The sequence below is a fragment of the Mytilus trossulus genome, chromosome 5, assembly GCF_036588685.1.
Source record: "Mytilus trossulus isolate FHL-02 chromosome 5, PNRI_Mtr1.1.1.hap1, whole genome shotgun sequence".
NCBI lineage: Eukaryota > Metazoa > Mollusca > Bivalvia > Mytilida > Mytilidae > Mytilus > Mytilus trossulus.
The window spans coordinates 68,264,370-68,287,212 of NC_086377.1; the positions used below are offsets into that span (position 1 = coordinate 68,264,370).

The following is a 22,843-nucleotide window of genomic DNA, read 5'->3' on the forward strand; positions in this document are numbered from 1 at the left end:
ATCATGTTCTCCCAGACAAAGGTGCCAATCCAATCACGTCCAACGTATTTAATATAACGGCTAAACATATTCTAAAAACCCGTGACCTTGTGTATCTGTCATAATCTAATTAGTAAATCATGTTCTCCAAGGTATCAATCAGTACAAATCTATCGTATTTAGACTCAATATTTTATTTTTTCTTATGTATATGTCATAAACTCCTAAAATATTAGTTTTCTCACAGACTAAATTATCAAGCAGTACATATTCCAACATATTTAGCGTTAATAGGTTTTAAATAGACTGAGATATGCATGACATTATGACCGGGTCAAACAGAATCAATATTATTCAAACAGCTTTGTCATTTATCCGTTATCATAAAACTTATATATCTGTATGATGGTACATGAAGACTTAATATAAATGCATTTGCATACATATACATGTCATTTTGTGTAATTACATTATTGAACATGCTGTTTGTAAACTTTATGCATACGATAAAGAAAAATGACGTCCTACTAAATATACTATAAGGCCCTGGTATTTTCTTCACATTAATTTTAAAATTTTCTTCAACAACTCGATCTATATTTTACTGATTTCTCGTTATTTTGGACATACATTGAACAGAATTACCTGATTATAAATGAGTTATATGTGTAGTGGCCTGCGATTTGTTTACTGTGGCAGAGCACGTGATCTCTGCCACATCCTTTCTTTATTAGGGTTTCTCGGCATTATTCGTAGCCGTCGACCATTTCTATTCCGGGACAACATTTTTGGCGACCATAAATTGAAAGAATCGCCATTTAATTCATCTACGAAAGCACTTTTCAATAACGGTCGTCGGTTTGCCTGCCATACATTGAAAAATTCTTTTCCGTTCAGCAAGACTGCTCTTTGTTCAATTAATTCGTTATTCAATGAATTCCATATCTCTATCGACTTGTCTCGCTGGTTTCCAAAAGTTAGGAACATATCATATGTCTCTTCTTGTTTCATATATTCCCCTTCACCTTTAGTTGTCTTCCTTGTTAGTTCATCAGGGAAGTGTATAGGTGCTGAAGAAGACATGCTATATAACAGATATATGGTAGAGATATATATTATCATAGATATATTTGTTTGAGAAGATTTGAGAAGCATTAAACACATATAATTGTTTGAGAAATATGCATTTATATAGATTTATTGTTTGAGAAATATACATTTTAATAGATTTATTATTTGAGAAATATACTTTTTTATAGATATATTTGTTTGAGAAATATACTTTTCTGTAGATATATTTGTTTAAGAAATATAATTTTTTATAGATATATTTGTTTGAGAAATATACTGTTCTATAGATATATGTGTTTGAGAAATATACATATTTTAAAATATTTATTTGAGAAATAAACATTTTAAGAGATACAACTTTTTGTGAAAAAAACATTTTATAGAAATATTTGTTTGAGAATGTACAAAATATAGAACACCCCCAAATATAATATGCTAGAATGAAAACCATACATTCCAAATTCATTTTGTAATATACAAATGCTTAATAGTTGTCTCTAATAAATAATATAATTTGATACAAAAAATAAGAAATCGTTTCGTATGAGGTGTATACTGGACTTCATTTGAAAATGGCGACGTTCACTTTCACTTTGGTGGAGGGGTACCTTTAATATGTTTAAGGGGGCTCCTGGGTATAAAGAATTTTTTTTTTCTAATATAGGATTTGGCTATATTTTTTCATAAATGAACTTTATCCTATACTTAAAAGAAAAATGAAATGAAAAAATGGGGTCACCGTTCATTTAAGCTAAAATCTGCCTCTGGAAGAAGCATACATTTTTGTTAATGTCCTTTTTTTCTGTTGAACTAATAGGAGAAAAAGAGGAAATATCGAAATAAAAAAATTACCTAATATAAGAAATCGCTTAAATTTTACAATTATTTAGTTTATGTGAAAACAATAATAAAAAATGTAGGTCACCGAAGAGTTAAAAAAGATATTTCAAATTTAAGGCCAAAAAATGGCATTTTTGCACCAAAGGGAGATAATTTGGAGCTTTTTCAATTTTTAAAGTCATCTTGGGCGAAACCAAATCATTTTTTTGGGTTGTTTTTGGTACCATATCATAAAGTAACAACTAATAATGTAATAAATAAAATTTGTAATGAAAAAATTAAGGTTTAATTTTTTGCTAAAATTTTTGTACCCACGAGCCACCTTAAGTGAAAGGGTGATCAGCTTAGACATTAAGTTCATTCAATACCCCAAATATTTTATAAATACAAATATGTAATTCAGTAGTATTGAATTATTTCAAATAATAATTTCATTAATAAAAAAACAAAACATTCTTATTCTGTATTGCATGTACATGTCTCGCCGTAATCATATATTATTAAGCTTATTACAGCTAACTTTTCCCGTCTTAAATGAGCCCCTAGATGCGATTGAATCAAAATGGAAAATAAAACTGAAACATTAAAGAGTCATTCAAATTATGTGTACTGACATCAATGATTAGCTTCTTTCACTATTTTGGTCAGGAATTTGTTCAAATGCAGACACTGGTGACAGAGTACATGTATTCACAATCTAATGAGTTTGAGTGAACTTCATAGAAGTAATACCTTCAGTCAACTAGTGCAAATGTATAGGCTCATGTATTTCCCGAGTTGCTTCTGAGTCAAATATGCATTACAATATTAAAATATATAAGTATACATTAAGGTGTAATACCACCAAATCATGGTACGTCACATCCGGTTGAATACGAAAATAGGTCGAAAAATTTTAGGTTATTAACCATACATTTCATTGCATTGCAGTAACACATTTTCTGTGTCATAATCATATGTCTTGGGTATTTCAAAGCACTATTATCTTTTTTAACTGGGTTTTTTATAGAATATTTTGGAAACTTGAACTTACATGGCTACTAAAGCTTGTACACAGGTTCAATAAGGGGAAAGTTTGATTGGTTAACTTCCAGTGACAGTTTTATATGCAATGAAATGTTATGTGCAAGTTTTTCTATAGTACTGGACAAGATGAAACTTTACTCATGCCAAGTATTTCTTTATTTGAAACAAAGATAAAAGATGCAAATTTAACAAAGACTAATAGGGGAAGATCATTGATGGTATTACACCTTAAATAGATATATATATATAAACATTTTATACTAGTAATAGATAAACAAAGAAAATAAGATCTTTAGCATTAAAGACAATTGAGGGTTATAGTAAACACAACGTGATGCGGAGCAGTTGCAGTGTTACTATTTACAAATATTACACCGTCTTCTTGTCTCTAAGGAATCGTTTTTGCTGTATCCCTGTCTGTTTCCCTATATATCAAGCATGATGATTAATTGCACAGCGATTAGTTGGGTTGTATCTCTATCACCAATAAGATTTAAATTAAGTTCAAAGATATATATAGGTATATGAATGTACATGTAAAGATCTTTAACTTGATTAAAATAGAACACGAAGCCACAAATGTATAAATAATGTTACCCTGTATATTTCCAGAATTCAAACCGGAAGTTATAGAACAAGAACACGTGTTCTGATCAAACCATGTGCCTGGTGCACAACTTCGTGTGATGTTGAAACCATGATTTTCTTCATAATATTTGGACTGGTCTGGTTGATATGGATATCTGTAGCACTCTGTAAAATGAAAATTGTGTTATAATGTAATTATAGGATCTTTTTGTAATGACACTTTTTAGATATGATAGACTGATTACTGATACTAAATTGTCTATACATCATCTTTCAGAAAAAATTACAAGCATCAGATAAATTTGTTCAGGTATGAATCCTAATTGTCGACATTCAACTTTCGTTCAATGTGACAAAAAAAACACAAATAACATATGTTGTTGTTGAATTGTTAGGCACGTGATATATCGCGCAAAAAAAATGTTTCACTATTACTAATAATATACTGCTGAACTTAAGTATGTTAGTAATATATCTATTCCATGTCAATGTTCGAATACGGACCGAAACCCCCATCCTACAATATACATGTAGTCAGAAACCCCCATCCTACAATATACATGTAGTCAGAAACAACCATCCTACAATATACATGTAGTCAGAAACAACCATCCTACAATATACATGTAGTCAGAAACCCCCATCCTACAATATACATGTAGTCAGAAACAACCATCCTACAATATACATGTAGTCAGAAACCCCCATCCTACAATATACATGTAGTCCGACACCCCCATCCTACAATATACATGTAGTCAGAAACCCCCATCCTACAATATACATGTAGTCAGAAACCCCCATCCTACAATATACATGTAGTCAGAAACCCCCATCCTACAATATACATGTAGTCAGAAACCCCCATCCTACAATATACATGTAGTCAGAAACCCCCATCCTACAATATACATGTAGTCAGAAACAACCATCCTACAATATACATGTAGTCAGAAACCCCCATCCTACAATATACATGTAGTCCGACCCCATCCTACAATATACATGTAGTCAGAAACCCCCATCCTACAATATACATGTAGTCAGAAACCCCCATCCTACAATATACATGTATTCAGAAACCCCCATCCTACAATATACATGTAGTCAAATCCTGTAAATCTATTGAAGGACATATGTGTCCACTCTCATTACTTACGTTGTGGCACTTGGATTCTATTTGAGTCATCGTCTGGACAAGGTGTTGTACAAGAGAAATCCTCTAAACATCCAACACCCTGTACGTATCTTTGGTTTGGTCTCGAACAACAGGTGGCGTTCCCTCGGAAGTTAGAGCATGTCCAATAACCACTGCATACACCAGGCATGGCTAATGTCCCGGATGAATAGCTTCTACATGGATCTAATTGGGGGAGAAATCAAAGAACACGATTAAATAAACGAACAGCTGCATAGACAACAGGTTTAAAATACGACAGACGGGCGTTTTCGTCAATACAAGTATGAAGACCAAAATAACATTTTGTAAGACTTTTAGCTTCTTATAATTAGATATTTTCAAAAATGCGGATATCTTACCGTATACACAGTTCACCATCCATGTATATTGACATGTTAAGTACGTAGAGTCCCAAAAAGTTCCGAAAGGACATTTCTTCACATCCTGTATTGCTCCACCGTTTTCATCAGGTCTAACATCATAATATTTGGTGCAATCACCCGGGTAGGGTTTATAACCATAATTAACATCTTTCATACAATTAGGACAGTACTCTGGAACAAAACACAAACATATGTCAGTGAGTATTACATTCATATACATGGATAACAACTGTCATATTTCTGACTTGGCTTTTCTAATGTAGAAACAGGTGGATTAAACCTGGTTTTATAGCTGAGCTATGAATAGAGTTAATTGTCTCCCTCGTATGAACCAATCGAAATTTGGCATTTTAACGTAATGTATAATAATTGTTATATCGGCTTATCTTCATAGATGGGCATAATGCTCACGACCAAATAACTAAAAACTATAGACACAAAGCATCGACAAAAGAGTACTCGTAGCTACTGAAAGTTATTTGATAGTCAATTACAACTTATTAATAAATTAACGACATGTTCTCCCGAACTTAAATATCAATCAGTACACATTACCCGGCTGTTAGTGTACTGTTTACCACAACTTCTCACATCATATATTTTGTATTGTGTTTTATTAGGATTCCAAATTGAGTCTTTCTGCTGCTTTGATGATGAAATATATCGTTTGCCGAGGTTAAAAGGTCAAAAGGTTACTTACTGTCAGGCACTAGTTTTTCTGTTGATGGTAACATCGGAATGACTGTTGTGGTCGCTTTTTCTGTTGTTATTGAAACTGCAGAATAAATGGAAAATATCAATGAATCTAAAGCATTCTCCTTACCTCCAATTGGTTTGGTCACATTTATATTGCAATTTGATTGAACTGTTTTAATTTTTGTATTTGGAATATTGCAATTTTGAATTGAAATCCTTTTAGCACGCAAACACAATCGTTTGTTATCAAATGTTAGGTTTTACGGATGGAAAACCTAGCTGATAATCCTTTGTGATCTGGCTTATATAACAGTGTGCAGAATATTGGAAAACAGAGATCAAGGACGTATCAATATAAAGAATCGAGAACGAGGAGGTTCTAAGATAAAGAATGATAAAGAGGGAAACAGTTAGAATAGATCGAAAAAGGTAGTAAAAAACAAAAATAAATAAAATACAGAAATGAAGATCACCGAATCCAAATACTCATAAGGACAAAGTAAAAATCAGTACTTTATTTTTTTTCCTTTAAAACAGTTGGTACTTAGAAAACTTGTGGATTATAAATCAGTGGTATTACCTTCACAAACACGTGGTCTGAGTTTATCTTCAAACTCCTGTAAGAAGGCTGGGTCTGTCATACTGTTAGTTAGAATCAGAGTCTTCTGCGAATCTGACGCAATTTGTTCAAGTTCATATCTGCAAAACAGGTCTGCAGGTAAAGAACACCATCGATGGTTGCATTTTGTTAAATTGAGCTCGATGAATAGCTTAAAGCGTAAGAACGAGACAGTTCGATAAGATTTGTTGTTGATGGAAGATATAGTGAAAAAATTATGTTATATTCCGTAACTTTTTATAAGACTGAGAGCGATTGCTTGACCTTTAAAATGTTGACCTCAAGATGTCATTTTTTTCTTTGTGTCATTGTTTTGTCCTCTCTTTTCGTAATTTGTACATGTTGAAGGCAAACGCCAGATCTTGCAAATATGCATGTTTTTTTTCTATGCGACATAGCTTTTATACTATTGTCACATAAATTTGCTGCTTTAAAAAACACGTAATTGTCATAAAATGTACAACATTTAGACATATTTCTTTGACGAAAAAAAAACAAAGGACGAAGCACGAACTGGACTTTCTAATCACACACTTAAACAAATTTCTGATTTTGAGGCGGGTAATATTTTATTATTAAAATAGAGAATGAAACTGGGGAATATGTCAAAGAGACAACAACATGTTTTCATATTCATGTGATTTTTAAAACCGAAATATTTAACTTACAAAAATATATATATATAATGAGGCTAGGCAATTATTTTATTATTTCAAGCTACCACATTAGCATATAATTTTTATTTACTATTTCACATGTACGAGTGAGTAGAGATATCCTGGGTTTTGTCAACATTGAATGTACTAATTGCAAGTGATGTGTAAATGCATTTGTCATCATGACTTGACATACCAAAAATGAAAGGTGTGTCTTGTTGAAGTGCTGAACGATTGGAACAATCGTTATGCAATTTTGCATTGCACATGCGCTGTTCCTTTTTAATATTTGACCAGTTACCTGCACGTTCTGTTTTCCCAGAGTGAGACTTTGTATGACATCAAGTACGAACTGTTTCGAGGCGCTAAATTCTGATTCTTTTAGACTGTCCGATCCATCCAGAACAAAAACCAGGTCAACAGGAACATTGCAACTTAAATCGATAGCTAAAATAATAAAACAATTAAGTGAAATAAATAAACGAATACATGATAATATAACATGAACGTAAAACTGAAATCAATACAGAGAATAAATGCATTTTCGAATAAGCCAATGACATGATTGCAGTATTAAGTATAGATCATGAAAAAACGTTTTATTTGTATTTTATTTTCTCTAAGGAGTCAAGTATTTTAAATTAAGAATGGAAATGGGGAATATGTAGAAGAGACAACAACCCTACCAAAGAGCATAACAGCTGAACGGTTCGCCTTTTTTTTTTTTGGTTTGTAGTAGTATGTTGTACTGTTTGGTATACGAGCTGAAAAGCAGAGAAATGATTTCCAATGGACCAGTCATATTCAAGTATTTGAAGATTAAATTTTGGATCAAAAGGCTGAAAAGTAGTCCAAGCAATCGACGTGAAAATAGTACTAGACAACAATGACCTTTTCAAAGTAGAGCATCTGGTTTGGCTGTCTGGGATGCATAAATAAGCAGCCACGCACATTCAGACTAGGACGTTAAATCAATACCAGATAGGAAAATACTTATAAATATGTAAACAATCTTCATACATATGCCTAGAAAGAAAAGCAAGCCAAAAAAGAGATTTAAAACTATGTCGGGTTCAAAAGATAAAATCAAAAATACTTCCAGTAAACCAGAGCCTATTACATCTACACCTATTGCAACTTCATCTATTAAACCACACCATGAGCAGAAACGAAAGCGTGAAGCATTGTCTTCAGATTCTTCTGCAGATTCTTTCGTCCTTGATATTGATTCAGAACAAATAAAAGTCAAAATTCAGAGGATAATCGAAGAATCCGTTAATGTGGCTACAGAAGCAGCTATCCAAGCTGCCAAAAAAACTATCCAAACTGGTCTCGAATCCATATTTAGTCACAGAATTGACATCTTAGAAAGCAGGATCTTTGACTTAGAAAAGAACTACGATAAACAACTTGAATGGAATAGTAAAATTTCGAAAGATCTCGTCGAACTTCTAAACGACAATAAAGCTAAAACATTGAAGATATCCACACTTCATTCAGAGCTGAACATGGTACATAAAGACTTAAAACAACATCGTTTCCAAATAAATGAAACTGCTCAATATACAAGAAAAAAACACCGTGAGAATATTTGGAATTGTACAAACAGAGGAGAAAGAAAATACTCATGATGTCGTTCAAAAACTATTGAAAGAAAAGCTCTCTCTTGATAACATTGACATCGAAATTGCACACAGAATAGGTCCGGTCAAAGATTCTGATGAAAATGTTAACACCAGAAGACCAATCATCTGCAAAATGCTCCGTAGAACTGATAAAATCAAAGTCATAGCATCCCGTCGTAAACTTAAATTAGGCCAAAAAGTTTCTATTAGTGATGAACTTACTAAACTAAACTTTAAACTTTTAAAAAGTCTACAGGAACATGAGCTTATAGATCAAGCTTGGTCTTACAATGGTAAAATCTTTGCTAAACACAAAAACAATGATATCAAAAGAATAATTGACATTGCTGATGTTAGTAGTCTTCGTAAGCTGATCTATTTACTGAAATCACATGTAGTACTGCTGAAAAACTTGTTGTTTCTCGTGAGTTAATGCATTTTCTTTATAATATATATACATATAACCTTATTTATGTTGATTCATGTAACCGATTATTTTTATATTTGTATAAATATATATCTTTAATTGTAAAATTATTTTACTAATCTCATGAGCAACAGATTCCCATGGTTTGCTTCAGTTTCTTTTTTTTTTTGAAATATATCACTTTTGCATTCTTCAATAGTTAAGTTTACAGCAATAAACCTCTTAATTTGTAATTATCAGTGTTATTAATTTTTTATTTTTTTCTTTCTGATCCTTTTGAGTTTTAAGTTTTAATGATCCTCTTTTTTTTAGTCTTGATAATAACCAAATCTCAAATTATTTAAGGCATATAAAGTATGTTGCCAAATTTATAATGCTTAATTGTTTATTGTGTGCATTGGATATCCGTTTGCCTGTATTCATTTCTTTTTTTTTCTTCTTTTTTTTTTTCGCTATGTGTACCCTGTTTGTATTTTTTTGTCAACTTGTATTATATTGTTTGTTTATGTATACGTTTTGCTCAGTGATCCATAATCCCGCAACATTCAACTTGCTTACCTATGATCGGGGTTGATCAGTATAGAGCGTGTATCGGACGATTTCATAATACTATTGTATCAAAGCAATTACGAATAAACAGTTCTCACTTTTTGAATAGCACCTTGTCACACTCTCGTTACGTGTACGTCTTTTGTTCAGTTATTACTGTTCTTTCATTTTCTGTTTCACTACACAAGCTAGCAATGATGATATTTTTTAGTCACATCGGGAACTATTCATCCTAATCCGGGTCCGTCCGGGGATCTATCTGTATGTCACTTAAATGCACGTAGTTTATATTCTTTTGATACCGTATTAAAGTCCAACCGAACTAAGCTAGATGAAATTGAGTTCGTCCTGTGTAACGAACTCCAATATGATGTGATCTGTATAAGTGAAACTTGGTTAAAACCAGATATATCATTTGAAGATATTAAGATTGATAATTATAATACTTACAGGCGAGATAGGGCTGACGGGTCGGGTTACGGTGGTGTAGCCATATATGTTTCCGACCGACTATATTCTATGCGCCGTCAGGAGTTAGAAATACAGGGTCTCGAATTCTTATGCATTGAAGTCAAAACCAAGGATAAGTCTATCCTTGTTAGTGTTTGTTACCGACCGCCGAATGTAACGGCAAATGAACGTAAAAAATTCACTGATAGCTTTACTGCAGTCATTGAAAATATGAAATCACACAGCCCAGATGTGTGCCTGATTCTAGGGGACTTCAACGACCGGTGTGTTTCATGGTTTGATAGTCATAGTCACAGCGAGCTCGGTCTAACTCTTTTTAATCTGGCCCATAGGTATGGTCTATCACAATTAATTGATGAACCGACCAGGTATACGGATAGCAGTGCGACATTGTTAGACCTTATATTCACTGACAATAAACGTTGTGTATCGGACTTCGGAGTTAGCCCACCCCTACTTAATCTCGACCATTGCATTATTTTCTGTAAACTATCCCTAAAAGTAAGTAAATCACGTGCCTTTCAGCGTCGTGTTTGGGATTACAAGTCAGCTGATTTTAATAGTCTGAATACCGCATTATTAAACGCTCCCTTTGATTCCGCATATGAAATTTTTGACGATGTAAACGACATTGCTAGTTATACGAGTGATCTTATCACCTCCGCTTGTTCTGAATTCATACCGAATAAAATAGTAACTATTCGTCATAGGGATAAACCATGGATGAGTAACGAGGTTAGGCGAGCGATTCGCAAGCGTGATCGTTGCTTCAAAAAATATCAACGGACTCGAAGAGACGAAGACAAGTTATATCACATAGTTGCTAGGAGAGAGGTCAATCGCTTAAAACGAGACGCAAAGCAAAAATATGAAATTAATATCATTCGCTCATTTTCTAGAGAAAACCTTAATCCTAAGAAATGTTGGTCCCTTAGTAAATCTGTGTTAGGTGACAATTCAGATAGAACTATCCCCCCTGTAAAAGATAACATGAATCTGATATCTGATGATCTTGAGAAAGCTGAACTCCTTAATTGTTATTTTTCTGCTCAGATGCACTTGGGTCAACATGAAAATGACTTGCCCGCTCTACCGCCATTATCTTTTCTTACAGTAGAGCGACTTCAGGAGATAGTAGCTGTCGAAGAAGATGTTCTTAAATATTTACGCCAATCTAACCCCCATAAGTCATGCGGCCCAGATGGTATATCAAACCATATCCTAAAGTACTGTGCTCATTCTCTGTATAAACCACTCACTAAACTCTTTAACTTCTCACTCCATTCTGGAGTATATCCATCTCTCTGGAAAGTATCTAATGTGTGCCCAGTGTACAAAAATAAAGGCGATAAAAATATCATGTCTAATTATCGACCAATTGCTCTACTATCATCTGTGTCCAAGATCCTTGAAAAAGTCATCTACAAGGCTATCTATGAGTTCTGTGAATTTAATGACTTACTCATCAGTGAAAATTCGGGCTTTAAGAAAAAAGATTCAACAGTGAATCAACTAATTACTATTACTCATGAAATTTACAAGTCATTAGATAGCGGTAAAGATGTATGTACAATCTTTTTAGATGTTTCAAAGGCCTTTGATAAGGTTTGGCACAAAGGCCTGATTTTCAAACTTAAACAATTTGGCATATGTGGCTCACTTTTGTCTCTTGTACAGAATTACCTCTCAGGTCGTACTCAAAGAGTCGTTATTAATGGTCAGACATCATCGAGTCAAAACATCTATGCTGGTGTACCCCAGGGCTCTATACTCGGTCCTTTGCTTTTTCTTATATATGTGAATGATATTAAAGATGGAATTGTCAGCAATATCAAACTGTTTGCTGATGATACGTCCCTTGTCAAACAAATTGATCACATCTCTGATTTTTTCCAAACTCTGAACAGTGACCTCGTCACGTTGAACACATGGGCCCAGCAATGGTGTGTAACATTCAATGCAGAAAAAACTGAGTATCTTATTACTTCTAAGAAGAAGCAAATACCACACTACCCTCCATTGATCTTAAATAATGTAAATATAAAGAGAGTAACATGCCATAAACATTTAGGTCTTATTTTGAATGATAAACTTTCTTGGACCGATCATATTGCTGATATTTGTAAGAAATGTCATAATAAACTGAACACTATCTTGAGGATGCGACATATATTACCTAGATTATGCATTGAAAAATTATATAAAACATTTGTCCGTTCATTGCTAGATTATGCATATGTCATCTATGATAACTGCACTAGCGCCGATTCTGCAAACATTGAACATGTACAGAGACGTGCCTGCATTATATCTACTGGGGCAATCAGGGTCACAAAACATGTCAGCCACGCGGAGTCAAAATAGGACGTTAAATAATAAATACGCAGCCACACCCAGTCAGAATAAAAATTAAGTGTCACGCGCAGTCAGAATAGTACGTTAAATTAAGTGTCACACCCAGTCAGAATATGACGTTAAATTAAGTGCCACGCGCAGTCAGAATAGGACGTTAAATTACGGGTGTTTACTTACGTGCTGTAGAAGCAAAGGAAAGAAGAAAAGCCACGACTAATACTTGAACAACCATGGTATTGTCTATTTCTGTAACGTTTTATTTCTGTAAAAAAATAATAAACATCGTAATACTTGTACAACATGGTTGTATTATTTCTGGATACTATTTCTGTAAAAAAAAAAAATAAACATTGTAATACCTATACAATCATGGTATTGTCTATTTCTGTAAACGTTTTATTTCTGTAAAAAAAAACACATTGTTATACTTGTACAACCAAGTTACGGTCTATTTCTGTAAAAAAAAATAATAAACATTGCAATACTTGTACAACCAAGTTACGGTCTATTTCTGTAAAAAAAAATAATAAACATTGTAATACTTGTACAACTATGTTACGGTCTATTTCTGTAAAAAAAAATAATAAACATTGTAATACTTGTACAACTATGTTACGGTCTATTTCTGTAAAAAACTTCACCCATCGAAAGTGCAAAAGGTGAAAACATGTATATATATATATGCACTATTCCCATTCCGTTTAAACCCATTTCAATATTAATAACATTAAAAACCCCTCTTCCTGTGGTAACTGTTTCGTATGTATACCATACAATCTCTGCAATCAATTATTGTCCGCTTTATAAGACCGTTCTTTGACCAATAGTGGTTTAATTTTACTAATTGTGACTTGGATGCAGATTTGTCTCATTTGCACTCATACGACATCTTCTTATATTTATAGACTTGAGAACTCCCAATCTGATCTGTTGAGCGAGTATAATATAAATCTAGCAATAACGAGTCAAATAACTCATGATATAATAATATTCTGTTTTACAGTGAAACCCTGAATATTAAACTATTATTCTTCAAATATCTAAGTAAAAATAAATTTAGACTGCATTTGAAAAAAAAAGAATAATTTTAACAGCAGAAGAACCTTAAAAATTCAGTCTGAGCAACCACAGTTTGAGAATAGAAACTAAGAGACATGAACGAAAACTAAATACAATTTCAGGAAAACTTGAAATTTTGTCCTGATGTGATAGGCTCTGTCAACACAGTTAACTTAATTTGATAGAAAATTAGCGTCATTTTGTTTAAGAGTGCCCTATATATACATGAGTTAGCTCACTAAGAATGGAATTCTCACAAAATTTGATTGCAAAAGTTTTCAAATCTGAAAAACGAGAATTTAGAAAATCCTTTTATCTAGATAATGACAAATAAAGATTTAGTTTTTAACGCCGATTTAGTTTGTGACCTAAAAATATCAAGATCAGAATAGAAATAGAAAGACCCAAAAGTAAAGATATATATAAATAGAGTTCTTACTCTTTGTATCGGCTCTCTCTACTAGGGCAAAAATGCCACACATGTGTCACGCATGTACCTAAAAACACATGTGTCACAGGTGTGTTACATGCGTTATACACATGTTTCTTGCCACGCATGGGAATCATGCGTGATACACATGCGTTCACATGCGTAACACACGCATGTGAATCACATGTGTCAAAAATACACCTGTGTCACGCATGTGTTGGATAACGCATGTGACCCATGCGATATTTGCATGTGTAACACATGTATAGTAAAACGCATGTGTAACGCATGTTTGACACAGGCAAATTTTGTTGACGTGAAGTTAAATTTTTCACATGATTTTTAGGTAAAATTATTCACTTGAAATTCACTAAAAAAAAAAAAATCAAAATTAAAAATCAAAAATTGTTTATTTTTAACATCTAATACCTTGCATTTGCCTTGTAAGACATGTTTTCCATTGAAAATCTTAATTTACTTTCAAAAAAATCTATTTTCAGTGAAATTCATGTGAATAATTCATAATAACAATGTTCATGTGAAAAAGTTAAATCAATTTTATCTGAATTAAAACATGGAATTAATTAGAGATTAACATTCTTGAGTTCAATTTTTGTAACATACATGTAGATGTACATGATGTATGAGATACAAATTCACCTGAATTTTACTTAAATTCCAAAATTTACTCCATTTTTTATTTGAAGAATTTAATCATCAAAGCTATTTACCTTTTTCTGAAGATTTTCCATAAAAGGGGCACATATATAAATCATCAAATGATTATAATACTTATCTTTGATTTTGCATAGATTATCTCCCTTGATAGTGGATTAGATGTAACTACATTTTTTTTTAAATATTTATCTCTTGTTGTCATAAGGGTGGAATTTGTATATATACATATGTGTGTGTTACGTGTGTATACATATCTGGTTTTAGTTTCCTAGATACCTAGATTAATTTGAAGGACTAATATTGCTTTATCAGTAATATCTCTATGATTCTAGGATTAAACACATGTTTTCTGGAGGTTATTGATGTGTAAACCAGAATGATTAACTCAAACACTGAATAAAAGTCCTTTGGTAATGTTTGTGAGTAAAAGCCCCGGTTTACACATTTTATTAAAATAACCTCTAGGAAAACTGTGTTTAATCCTTAGAATTCTTAAACCAACATATATCATGTATATGTTATAGACTAGTAGACTAGTCTTAGGCCAAACAGGTGCTTCATGTAGTAGGTAATGGCACTTAATTAAAGATTTGCATATCTTATTTAGGATTTTCTTAATATGTATAGCCCTTTTGTTTTAAAAATGACTGAATGTACAATGTTTATGTACATATACATTGTACATGTGAGGCTAAATTAAAAATTACCTGGCAGTTTGGTTGTTCAAACAAACGTGACCAATACATGAATGTTGACCATTCTGATTATCTGTCCAAGTACAAAACTATGCTAACAAGAAAAATACACATGAGCATATAGAATGTACTTGAAAAAGTTTCAGAGTATTTGTCATTGAGGTCTAAGGTAATCTATCCTGTCAGTCAATGCGGCTCATAAGGTTTAGGGGAAAGAAACACTAATATCGTGTTTAAATCACAACAAACACCAGTCACTTAGTCTAAGATCGTCTAATACTTCCTGGGCCTCCCGTAGCAGTGGCGGATCCAGAGGGGGGGTTCCGGGGGTCCGCACCCCCCCTTTATTTTGGCCGATCAATGCATTTGAATCGGGATAATTTTGCACCCCCCCTGCACCCCCCCTTTGCCCTGGGCTAGCACCCCCCCTTTCGAAAATTCCTGCATCCGCCACTGCGTAGGCTTAAACCTTGTTCAATGTATAGAATAATATACCTGTAACCATATAACTTTATCATACATTTCTTCATCTTTTGTTTTGGATAAAAGCAAAGGGCATATAAATAACCTGCCTCTGTTTAGTTTTTAGCAAGCACTTGATGGTGGGTTTACTGTTATACACTTACCACCTCCACGTTTGACCACCTTCTTAGTGTTGTCAAAAGTTACACATGCTTGTGTTCTTTCAAAGTTTATAACATGGGAAATATAAAATGTCCCCAATTTCTCTATTCTATCTATAACTTAAGGGGAACGTAAATATAAATGTTGCTGCCTTCCCGGCATTCTGAGGGAACTAAAGAACTGAGTTTTAAGAATAGATCAACCACGGATTTGTATATTGGATCAACAGTGATAATATTTTTAATCTGTGATACATATTAAACAGTCTTGTTATGAAATTATGCCCCGGGACCGATTTCTCCGGCCTGCAGGTGAAAATAAAACTTTTTAATGCCAAGATTAAAAAAATACAATACATAGACTTTAGCTGTGGGTTTGTTGTTAACAGTGAAATCGAAACAGGATACCAATTGCAATAGTAGTTTATAACCATACATCTATAATGAATTGAGAAAAGTCAAAAGAACGAAAGGTAAAAACGACAGTGACCGTTGGACTTACCATCACATACAAACTAAAATTGTGCCATGCAGTGATCATGAGGGACCTATAAATTTTCATAAGAGTCCCACTGTCGGGCTGCTTAAGAGATAGCCTCTCTAGTCATGCTTCAGTGATACCTAAATAATCAATAAAGTTTTGCCCACATAAAGGGAAGGGGCACAGTGCTCTAAATCAGCCTATGTGCAACACGTACCTCCAAAATCACAGGCACTCGTCTACGAATTTGTTTTCCCTATATACCTTAAAATTCTCTATATACCTTAAAAAGGTATACACAGGCGTTTTTTTTAGATGAGTGCCTGTGTCCAAAATATGATGAGTGAGTTTAGTTACTGTGAATGATAAAATTGAGAAAACAGTTACGAACTTCATCAGGAGCTTCCTGCTCAACATGTGGCAACCTATAATGTTTTAGAATATTTCAAGTGACGGCAAATTTAGTAAGTAAACCTTTGATTTGATTGTTCATACTCCCTCTTTTTTCAATATGACTAATGAAGCAAGATTTAAATTTTTGTATACGTGTGTTGAGACTGATATAATTAGAATTTAGTATTGTTAAATTTATAAGCGACATGTACATTTCTAGAAATGCTCTATTAAGCACTAAATAACTTTGTGGTACCACCTCCGCATATAATGTTTATAAATTTGGTATGATATATATATGTTTGTATGTTTGTAAGATTGAAGATGTTTGTGTATAACAAATTTGTATTGTCTTGGTATCAATCCTGTGATTTTGGATTTTAAACCAATAAAAATTACTTACTTACTTACTTCATTAGTGGCAAGGTTTCGGTGCAAAATATAGTTGACATGCATTTTGTGTCCGGACACATGGACACAACGATAAATTACAAATACTGAATACAGTAATTCAGTTTAACATATATGCTTGATTTAATATAAATGACCACATGACAAATGACACAATTGAAAATTCAATCAGATTCAATTTTCTTAAATAAATAAATTATACTGCAAATCTCTTTTTGCATTGTTTAGGCACCGGACACATCCATATAGAACACCAATGGCTATACTAATATTTGAATTTTAAATCATTCCTGGATATAATCAAGATATTGAGTGAATTAATCGTCAACATAATACAATATTATACCCTTATATGAAGTATGAAAAGGGACAAACTTGCGTTGGCCAAATTCTTGCAACTTTTATTTTTATGAACTTAAAATACGAAATGCGCATGCGCACGTACAATCTATTAATCCAGGGTACAGGGAAACCACTTGAAGGTGTAGAGCCGACTTTTAAATTGGTCCTCCGATGACTATTGATAATAAAATCAAATGGCAATGCAACTATTTCAAAGTAAGAATATGTATTATATACCTAGATAATTATCAGATATCTATGCGTATTAGACGTTTCACACTCGCCTGGCGTTAATGTTCATAATTATAGCGAAAAAATGGGGGAAATAAAATATTTATAGCAGTATATGTAGTATAACACTAAATGATATAAAATATTTTAGTATAACACTATTTCAAACTACTAAAAATATTTTATTTCCTCCTTTTTTCCGCTATATTAAAGAAATTGTCAGGCGGCTGCATTTCTGTCATTGACCTGTATCCTGTGGGTGTTTCACAATTCTCAGGGTTACCTGTGATACTCGCTAGTCCGTTAAATAACCCAGGAATTCCGAAAATGATCCGTTTTCATTATGATTCCTAAGCCATCAGACTGATTTCTTAAGTAATTTTCCTTTGAAATACGGCAGAAAATTCGTAATTCTAGCTACAATGACCAGGAAGGGCCGTTTAACTAGCTGTGTGTGCTGTCAAATTAACTGACCCATTAATTGTATGGCTTCTCTTGACAGCTTTGGTGTCAAACAACAAATGGAAGTTTTTAACGACCTTGACTGGCTATACAGCCCTTGCACGGTCGGCCCTGGCTTGCGCCTTTTTGGGCATTAAATAATTTATATTTTTACCATCACGGTGGTAATTTAAATAATTTAGAAGGTATCAAACACACTAATTACCTTAGCTTTTATAGGTTGTAAATAATTTGTGTATTTCAAATATAAAAAGAATATGTGGTATGCGGATTGTCATATCCGACCGTGCGAGGGCAATAACCCAGCCAAGGTTGTTAAACACCTCCATTTGTTGGATTGCCAATGAGACAATTCTCCACATGAGACCAAATGACACATAAATTAGGTTACCGTACGGTCTTTAACAATGAGTTAAGCCCATACCGCATAGTCAGCTATAAAAGGCCCCAATTCAAAACAATACAAACGAGAAAAATAATATAACGGCCTAGCGTATGTACGAAAGTTGTTTACAACAATTTGAGTTACTTCCTCTTTTTGTCACCTTTCAAAACAAACTCCTTGGATTTACGTTTATATAATTTGTAAAATAGACTAAACAAATCTAAAACAAATCAAATTTCAAATACATATTACTTTTCATTATTTTTCTACCTTAGTACAATTACAGCGTCTAGAACACCCACATGCTGGATGTCGGCTATGCTTCACATTGGGTGGCGTTTTCGAGCGGAGAAAAACGATCCCGGCAAGTTCAAGTACCAAAATTTCTTTTTTGAGAGTTGTTAGTACCAAATGATATATTGCACGGAAGGAACCGAACCATAATCTGTTTCCTGCAAGCAATAGTAGACGTTTCCAGTGGCCTGTTTTCTCAAACACCTCTCCCTAGTTCTTCAAATGCAAGTTTCAGGATAAAATACTACTTTTGACGATTTTTTTCATGTATAATTTACTTAGAAATGAAGTTCAATCATGGAATTTAACCAAATGCCAGCTTGAGGATGTATTCTTCTGACATTTCATTCTCGTTCAGTCTCATTGAAATCTCGTTCTAGAATTATTTCCAAAACATGTCACATAAGAAGAAAATAGCAATGAATTTGAAAATTATCATAATCAAACTTAACTCTGTGAAAGAATTGTCTATCTTATAAATAGTTTTTGAGTAATGAAATTTTCAAATTTTATTACTAATCAAGTCAATCTTTTTTAGTGAAATTTTGAGAAAAATTGGTGAGCGGTACAGAAAAAAATAATTTACCAGAAACCTACCCATTCCATATACCTTTAATTGTCTTTTCAAATTTCATAGATATGTATTTTTGGGATACGATTGCTGTCAAGCAATCTGTAGACTTTTACCATTGACCCTATGACACACTCCCTCACGTCATTCGTTTTATTCTAAACATTCGGCAACATCTCAGATTCTTATGATTGTCTTGCTTTAAAAGGTAAAAACAAGCAAAACAATTGAACATAAACAACTTTCCTGTAATGTTTTACTCATAATCTTCATGTGTGATATTTTCCTTGACTTATATGCGTGTTTTTAACAATACGGAAAATCAGAATTAAACAGTATTTTATATTTAGTGTTTTTATAAATTTAGAAACACGTCAGAGGGAATTCCCAAATTTTGATAACTTGCGAGAGTTCTCTGAAAGCCGATCGATAATTCTATTTCTGTCACAAGAACTGAAGTGGAGTATTTCTATATTTTACCGTTATGAAACTGATATTTGATACTGTACTCTCATAAAGAAATGGAGAACCATTCATCATATCATTTAATAAACGTTCTTGTTCCAAATCGCAAGTCGCGGTTTGTTTATGTATTAATGTCCATGCGTGGTCTCACTAATTAGAGACAAAAGGAATTGTAGAGACAAAAAGCGTCAAGAAGCGACAAGAAGAATAATATTAGCAACAAGAAACTATTTAGCGACAAGAAAACATTTTTTTTTATTTATATTACTTATTCGAAATAAATATTAAAAAACTATGCAAAAGAAAACAATTTCAACGACAGGAAAGTTAATTTTGAAAGGGGGGAAAATGAAACTTGTAAATCTAATTCAATTGCTACATTTATTTTAATAAATGATATTTTATAAGGTATCACAGGAAGTATATTTTGTCTTTTTATTTGTTTTTAAAACCATTTTTGTACAATATATAATTAACTTGCAAAATGCATTATTTGTGCATAATTGTCCAGAAAATACATACACAAATTGTGAAATACAAATTAAGAACTGAAATCAAACAAGAGGAAAACATAATTAAAATGTGAATATTTTTCATCATTTTATTTAGTGTATTGTCTCATTTAACGATATTTTTCATGTTTATGCATATAGATTGAAGATTAAAGGAAACTGATGACAATCTTGAGTTTTCAACAGGTGTTCACTATTCGGTACAATAATTTTATATTCTGGTGCGTGTAATTGATGAAGGTGTTAATGGATGTTATTGTTGCAATAAAACAAAGGACACGCACCTAGTTAATCTCATGTGTTGCTCTTAATTGTGTATTACCTTAGAGTGAAGCCACAGCTAATGTTGGTCCTATCAGGAAAAATTAATTGTACAGTTAGGAAATAATATTTCATGTTTTTGTTTTATTAAATCCTTCAAAAGGAAGGTGACATATCTTTGTTTTTATTTTCATTTTATAGCGTTTACATTTCCTTTGCTCTTACACATGTTTAATTTCTACATCTATCAATATGATAATAAAAAGTACACAATCTCTTCATCGATTTTTTTTTATTTCTTCATCTTTCAATATAATCTTAAAAAATATTTTAATGTATGTGATAACAAAATGTATTCTTGTCGCTAAATAGCTTCTTGTTGCTTTTTGTCACTTATTATTTTTCTTCTTGTCGCTTCTTGACGCTTTTTGTCGCTAATTAGTGAGACCCCACCTGCGTGTAGTTTTCCTGATTTCAAGGGGTATCAGATTGAGTGATTCCCCGCTTCATTGATTAATTTGAAACTCATGGGATTCTTTCTATGTCTGTCTGCATATGGAGGGCTATTGTTGTTGCATAATTTTAAATCACATGCATAATTTAAATTAAAATAAATGTTTCATCGTAAAAATTACCTATAACACCCCTTCAGCAGAAATGGAATCTTCCATGTTATCGTTTCGAGTTGTCTCCCTTTTTGAAGTATTCGTCAAGAAGAATTAACTCGTTAATGCCGGTAAACGTCGTATTATATTAAGAACGATCTCAATGTAAACAGAGGAGTGTGTACGGAAAGGAGTCATGCCCTCTGACCCAAAGGAACTTCAATAATTAAAGAGTAAGAAATGGGTTCCTCCTAAACTGGTCCGCCGTTCTATCTATAGCTACGCACCGAAGGTCAGTGTAGCGATAAGTGAACACAATAGGGGTCCAGTTTAGGGTTCCTCCTGGAATTACGGTGATAAGATACGGAAGCAAGTTAACTCGTACCACGGCATTGGAACCAAAAAAGTTAACTTGTACTACTGGGAAGTCGTAACATTCAGAAAAATATATAAAAAATATGATGTTTTATGGGTTTCTGTTTGTAAACTTAATAGAAATAAAGTTGAATTACTTGAATTTTACACAGGAGTTAAATGAAAACTTAGACAAAAATAAAGTATGTTTTAAAGCATTAATGTTTTAACTGATCTTTCAAACTAGAACATAGGCGGATCCAGCCCCCCCCCTTTTTTTGTGGAAAAAAATTGGTTGATAATAAAGGGAATCATTGAAGCATGACTGGAGCGGGCCCCCTCTTAGGTCAGTCAGCGGGCCCCCCCTTGGGAAAAGTTCTGGATCCGCCACTGTAGAACTCAATCCAGAGGAAAGTTAAAACATTGCTTTAACTGTACCTTATTAAAATTGAACATGTTGAATATGTATATATCCAATTTAAGTTAATTAAAGCTGTAATCCATGATCACAAATTGAATGCTATGTTTACAATTGTTGAAAGCAATGTGCTTTTTTTGCGGGGGAAATGCGGACCCCCTTAACAGGAATCAGTTCAATTTCATTGTTACATTTATTTATAGACAGTAAAAATAATTTTGGCAATCATTTTGACTAACTGCTAAGATTTAATTATTCATGAAAAATTTTCTTCGGGTGAAACTGTATATACCTTAATTATCTACATCTGCCACAGTATTTTCTATCCAATATACAAGGAACATAAGCTACAAATTGATCATTGTACTTTCAAATTATATACATTTTACAGACTTAAGAAGTATTGGGTGAAAGTAACGTATATCATGTATATTCATCATTTAACACCATTTGAATGCATTTAAATAAGTTGGTACGAGTTAGCAATGGTACGAGTTTGCATTGGTACAAGTTTTTTTTTAATGGTACGAGTTTACAATGGTACAGGATAACTATAATTCGATAAAACACAATAAGTACATGGCTCATACACTTGTAACGGGGATTGGCTATTCTTTAAGTTGAGTGACTATTCAGATTGTTACATTTTGCATGTGCAGTTGAATTAGTTTAGAGAATAATACTATCCAGCTGTACCAGGGTTACCGG

General features: G+C 32.9%; 1 protein-coding gene across 1 annotated transcript in view; it reads right to left on the reverse strand.

The window, feature by feature from the left end:
• Positions 1-22,843, reverse strand: part of LOC134718240 (uncharacterized) — a 53,106-nt gene that overhangs the window by 4,450 nt on the left and 25,813 nt on the right. The window contains exons 2-9 of the mRNA XM_063580734.1: positions 12,643-12,727; positions 7,340-7,485; positions 6,344-6,533; positions 5,768-5,842; positions 5,044-5,238; positions 4,664-4,867; positions 3,514-3,669; positions 684-1,049 (exon numbers count right to left, since the gene is read on the reverse strand). Of these exons, the coding sequence (XP_063436804.1) occupies positions 684-1,049; positions 3,514-3,669; positions 4,664-4,867; positions 5,044-5,238; positions 5,768-5,842; positions 6,344-6,533; positions 7,340-7,485; positions 12,643-12,697 (1,387 nt within the window). The 5' untranslated portion in view covers positions 12,698-12,727. The remainder of the gene's footprint in view (positions 1-683; positions 1,050-3,513; positions 3,670-4,663; positions 4,868-5,043; positions 5,239-5,767; positions 5,843-6,343; positions 6,534-7,339; positions 7,486-12,642; positions 12,728-22,843) is intronic.